This window comes from Asparagus officinalis, chromosome 5, assembly GCF_001876935.1.
Source record: "Asparagus officinalis chromosome 5, Aspof.V1, whole genome shotgun sequence".
Taxonomy (NCBI): domain Eukaryota; kingdom Viridiplantae; phylum Streptophyta; class Magnoliopsida; order Asparagales; family Asparagaceae; genus Asparagus; species Asparagus officinalis.
The window spans coordinates 10,802,368-10,808,171 of NC_033798.1; the positions used below are offsets into that span (position 1 = coordinate 10,802,368).

The 5,804-nt window shown below is 36.9% G+C and overlaps 1 protein-coding gene across 1 annotated transcript; it reads right to left on the reverse strand.

The window, feature by feature from the left end:
• Nucleotides 1,599–4,817, reverse strand: LOC109841508. Its single transcript, XM_020410472.1, has 4 exons — nt 3,035–4,817; nt 2,873–2,976; nt 2,491–2,618; nt 1,599–2,403 (listed from the first exon to the last, which is right to left on the reverse strand). Exons 1-4 carry the CDS (start codon nt 4,815–4,817, stop codon nt 1,599–1,601), a joined length of 2,820 nt encoding a protein of 939 aa, XP_020266061.1.

The following is a 5,804-nucleotide window of genomic DNA, read 5'->3' on the forward strand; positions in this document are numbered from 1 at the left end:
CATGTTATTATTTACATAAGTGCCATATCAACATCATGTCGTAGTTTCCAAACTCATGAAATAGGTGTCAAATGTCTAACACGAGGTCTGGAATGAATTTATAGTCCAACACTAGGACTTCTATAAATCAAAGTTCCAAACGAGGACTTTCATAACTCACAGTCCAATCTCAAGGACTTCTATAAATCACAGTCCAACACGAGGACTTTCATAAATCACAGTCCAACACGAGGACTAAGAAACTGTGAAAAGTATCGCTGTGGTATATAGTGAAAACTACTTATATCAATTCATAATCATACCAGTGTATATATCCACAATTGGTGCCCTCAGGTCATCTATTGTGCCTGGGTACATAGCAAGACTAAATACCAATGTCAGATAGTCCAGTCAAACTCCCAAACCTGAACAGAACACTCAAAAATACCCAGAACAGGGGAGCCTGGCGGGCGACCGAAATAATGCCACGGTCGACCGAAATAATCGACGGTCGACCGAAATGACGACGCGGTCGACCGAAATAACGGGCGGTCGACCGAAACCTCAAATCGAGCTCAGCGGTCGACCGCGTCGGTCGACCGCCGAGCGGACAGAAACCCAAATCTGGGTTTCTGTCAGCTCGAAACCTGAAACGAAATTTGACAGAACTCCTACGGTAACAAGTTCTAACGTTCTGAAGAAAAATAACTAGTCTCAAGCATGAAATCCATATTCCCAATATTTCAAAATACATGAGGAACAAATTAGAAACGTTTTAAATGACAGTAAATCATGGTTAACTCTTGTTTAAGAAAACTCAGATCTAGATCTTTGTTAGACAAAACGTTGGTGAACTTTCATAAACTGAAATGTCGATTCTTGCAACCCATAATGTAAAGAACTCATTTTTATACGAAAATACCAGTTGGGCTCTTCAAAAACTCATGAAAAATCGAAATAAAATCATAGAAAAATAGGGGTGAGGGATTGGGCGAGATGATACTCGCCTTGAGTGTTGACAAAAGCCCTAGATCTTCAGTAGGTTGCTTCCCTTTGCTGAAATCCCTGAATCCCGCCGAAAAAATCCTCAAGAGCTTCCCCAAATCATCAAAACAGAGGCTTAGGGTTTAAAGGAAGGGAGAGGGGTTTTAGGGTTTTGATTTCAGAACTCCTGGAGGCTCTCTCGTGAGCAGATGCTTATATACCCCCTTCTAAACCCGACCCGAAACCCTCTAAGGCCCAAAACCGAAATCGTAAAAAGAGGAACCTGGAAAACAAACTGACCGCTGCTCGGTCGACCGTACCGGTCGACCGGTCAGCACTAAAATGCCTGGTTCAGGTATTTTTTGTGCTGGCTAGCTACTACTCGATTACTCTCACTTACTAACACCTGGTGAGTTCCCAAACACTGATAAACATATATATATCTCATATATATGTATGGTTATTTATCACTAAAGAAAGATTTATTACTATTAATCACACCATTTCATTATAAAATTTCGGGGTTTTACACAGGGTTAGTTTTTGAGACAGAAGCTTTTGTTCCCAGCAGATTTTCATAGTACCTTATAAATTCTGCAGCAATTCTAGGCAATTCTGAGATTCTATCTCCATTTTCAGTAAATAGACAGAACTCTATTTTGATGCCTTTTAACTTTCATGACTGAATGAAAAAAGTGGGTGCATTTGTCACCATTTATGCTCCATTTGATATTTGCCTTTTGACTATAGAAGGAGGTTTCACAGTTAAGAAGTCTGTCATATTTTTTCAGACATTCTCTTTCTTTCTGAATCAGGGAGGAATTAAAAAGATCAGAACTTATCTGCTGTTGAACATCCTCTAATTCAGCCTTTGCTCTCAACACTTGCTCACTAATATTCATAAAGTGTCTCTTGTTCAGATCCTTCAACACAGGTTTAAGATTTTTGAGTTTAGTATAAACCTGATACATCTTAAAACCATTGGTGTTTTGCTCCCAAATTGACTTCACAGCACCAATGAACTCAGGATGACTTGTCCACATTTTGAAGAACTTGAAAGGCCTTTTACCTATAAAATTTTCTTCTTCAATAGTAATAAGGGCAGGAGAATGATCTGAGCAATTTGGAGCTAAATATTCCACTTGACTTGAGGTGAAGTTGTGAATCCATTCTTCATTTATTAGTATTCTATCAAGCCTACTCCAAATTCTAGTGCCTGCATCTTGTTTATTACACCAGGTGAAAAAACAACCAGTGGACTTGAGATGTAGTAGCTGGCAAGAATTAATGAAATTCTGAAAATCATCTGTGTCAAAGTTAGAAACAACAGCACCACCAATCTTCTCACTATTGTTAATGATAGAATTGAAGTCTCCCCCAATGAACCATGGAACATTTATACTTTGATTGAAAGAGAGAAGGTCTTGCCAAAGAGCTTTTCTACCAATCATATCATTAAGTGCATACACTATAGAGAATATACATGTTATCCTTCCATTTTTTTACACTAGAGAGCATGTAATATACTGATCTGAAGAGGCAATTTTCTGAATAGTAAGAATATTGCTATTCCAAATAATCCAAATCCTGGCTCTGCTAGCTTGGTGAGCATTTGAAATCCAGTCCCAATCCTTTGCAATTTTTCTAGCAACAGACTGTAATTTATCCCCAGCAATTTTTGTTTCCAAAAGGGCAATGAAAGGTAGATTATATTGATAAATGAAATGCTTAACATCCCCAGCAATTTTTGTTTCCAAAAGGGCAATGAAAGGTAGATTATATTGATAAATGAAATGCTTAACAATGGATTGTTTAGAGGATTTGTTAAGTCCTCTCACATTCCAGATAGCTAAATGCATTTTGAAAATAGTCCACCCCTATCTATGCTAGAGGGGTCAATATCATGTACCTGTTGCTCCAGGAGAGAAAAATGAGAAGCCTGAAAAATCCCTTGATTATTTATTTTCCTGCTAACTTTTCTTGCTGATTTATCCCTTGCAATACTAGTGAATCCTGTAGCATTAACAGCTGGGGATGAAAAAAATATGATTTGGTGGTGAGGATTGAGCACCAGAAGCACCAGAATTTCCAGCATTTGATCCCCCAACTCTGACAGTATTAACCAGTGTATGTGCAGCACCAGAAGCACCAGAATTTCCAGCATTTGATCCCCCAACTCTGACAGTATTAACCAGTGTATGTGCACCAGAAAGAGTATCAGAATATAGCATATCATCAGATCCAGATTCATCCTGTGCACGTGCACCAGAAGCACCAGAATTTCTAGCATTTGATCCCCCAACTCTGACAGTATTAACCAGTGTATGTGCCCCAGAAAGAGTATAATCATCCTGTGCACGTGCACCAGAAAAAACACCAGATACTCCAACATGATTATCATCAGGCTTACATCCATTCTCTCCACTACTGGGATTATTTTCAGAGATTGAATTTGTACCATTTGTTTCAGCAGTCCCTTTATCAATTGATCCAGATTTTTGAGCATTAGAATTCCTGTTAACAGGCATCCATCTCATTCTTCCAGTTTTCCTTCGACAATGTTCGGATAGATGCCCTATAACATTGCAAGAATTACACCATCTAGGTTTGAGTTCTTTCCTTCGACAATGTTCGGATAGATGCCCTATAACATTGCAAGAATTACACCATCTAGGTTTGAGTTCATAAATCACTTTTTGGGTGAAACACTTTCCATCAGGTCCATGAATAACCAGTTGATCAGGCAAAGGTTGTTTCAGAGGCAATTGAACTTCTAGCAGCACCCTAGCATAAGATAACCTCTTTCTTGTAGCTGTAAGTTTGTCAGTAGTTATAGGATTTCCAATTATGCTAGCAATTTTACTAATCCCTGTAGAACTCCACAGATTCAAGCGCAAGTTTGGAAATTGAACCCACATAGGGTAGCTGAAATCCTGAATCTTGTCTACATCGGTATCAATTTTCCATGGTTTAAGAACTAATGGCCTTGAGCCAAAAAACCAAGGTCCTGCCTCCAAAACTTCACACATTTGCTTCTCAGTGTGAAAATCAAAAAGGAACACACCTTGTTTGATTAAAAGAATTTCAGGGATTGAGATTTTCCCCCACAATTTATTTATATAGGCTTCCATTGATTTATAACTCACATTTAGACCAATAACATGGCCAATAAGAGCATATCTCCAGTATTTTTCACCTTCTTTCCATTCTTCAGGAGAGAAAGTAACTGTATTTTCTTCATTGAATGGAACAAAATTCAACTTTAATCCCTCTCCACTCTTTCTATTATCAGCGAACAAACTAGCATAAGTTTTTGGCTGATTTTTTCCAGAATTCTCATGAATTTTACAGTCATCATCCATAGCAACATCATTTGATTTTTTAAACATTCCAGATTCACGCTCTGCTTTATCATTATCACACTCAGCACTAACTTTGATGAGATCCACAAATTTTGTGTTACTATTAGAATCAGAATCCTTTAAATCCATCTTATTTAGATCTTCTAGATTAACATCATCCAGATTTGAATTAGATCCAGATTCAAAATCTATTTCAACTTTATCTGACCAGAGATTTGATAATTGACGAGAAGCTTGAAATCCAGAATTCACCTGAGGATCTGAGATCGGAGTAGACCTTGCTAAGATCTCCTCGACTCTTATCTTCTTCTTGGCTCCCTTAGGTCCAGTACTCTCCATTATCATGCTCTCCTTCACCGATCTTTGGGATTCCTCAAATTCATCCGCTGCAACATCACCTCCAGAGGTAGACGAAGATGGATAAACAAACATGGAATCTATTATCTCACTGCTTGGCACTCGCTTTTGATTACTCTTCTTCTTCCTCCTCATTGAAACAAGGCGGTGTGCACGTTAGCAAGTAAATCGCCCTGCTAAAGTGCACCACAAAAGCCCGCCACAAACTTTGCATGCAAGTGAAAGATGAAAGTGAGAAAGTTACTTTCATTTAACAATTAAGGTGTTTGTTTTCATGTAAGTGGTTATGAAAGTGAGATGTAAGAAAGTTACCACATAAGATTTAATGCAATTTTGACTTCCCCTAAAAAAGTGATGAAGTCACATGAAAGTGACAAAAAGGTAACTAATTTAATTAAATGATTTTAATTTATTTTCTAATTAATCTTATTTTGCCACGTCATCTTCACATTGCACTTTCGATAATAATTTAATTTTTTAAACAAACAATGTATTTCACTTGCGTGCTGACATGGATGTAAAAGTCATTTGCAAAAAAAAAATAACTTACATATTTTAAATTCACTTTCAGATTGCCAAACACCCCCTAAATCTGAGTAGTTTTGTCTTAAAGGTTTTGTTAAGAGGACCCTTCTAGTAGAAAATACATACGTTATTGTTGCAACATCTAGACTCTCTACACCAAAAGTCCAAATTCAGAGTTGAGGGTTATACTTTTATACTCGTTTGTTTGCATGCAAGTGAAAGATAAAAGTGAGAAAGTTACTTTCATTTAACAATTAAGGTGTTTGTTTTTTGCATGCAAGTGAAAGATAAAAGTGAGAAAGTTACTTTCATTTAACAATTAAGGTGTTTGTTTTCATGTAAGTGGTTATGAAAGTGAGAATTTAACAATTAAGGTGTTTGTTTTCATGTAAGTGGTTATGAAAGTGAGATGTAAGAAAGTTACCACATGTGATTTAATACAATTTTGACTTCCCCTAAAAAAGTGGTGAAGTCACATGAAAGTGACAAAAAGGTCACTAATTTAATTAAATAATTTTAATTATACTCTCTAATTAATCTTATTTTGCCACATCTTCACATTGCACTTTCGATAATAATTTAATTTTTCAAACAAAC

Bases quoted from the DNA above. Each gene is read 5' to 3' on its own strand.
- LOC109841508 (XM_020410472.1), bottom strand. From the start codon at position 4,817: ATGAGGAGGAAGAAGAAGAGTAATCAAAAGCGAGTGCCAAGCAGTGAG. The intron at 2,977-3,034 runs GTGCTCAATCCT...TTAATGCTACAG, and splicing joins TGGAAATTCTGGTGCTTCTG to GATTCACTAGTATTGCAAGG. The intron at 2,619-2,872 runs GTACATGATATT...GATAAATTACAG, and splicing joins TTTCTCTCCTGGAGCAACAG to TCTGTTGCTAGAAAAATTGC.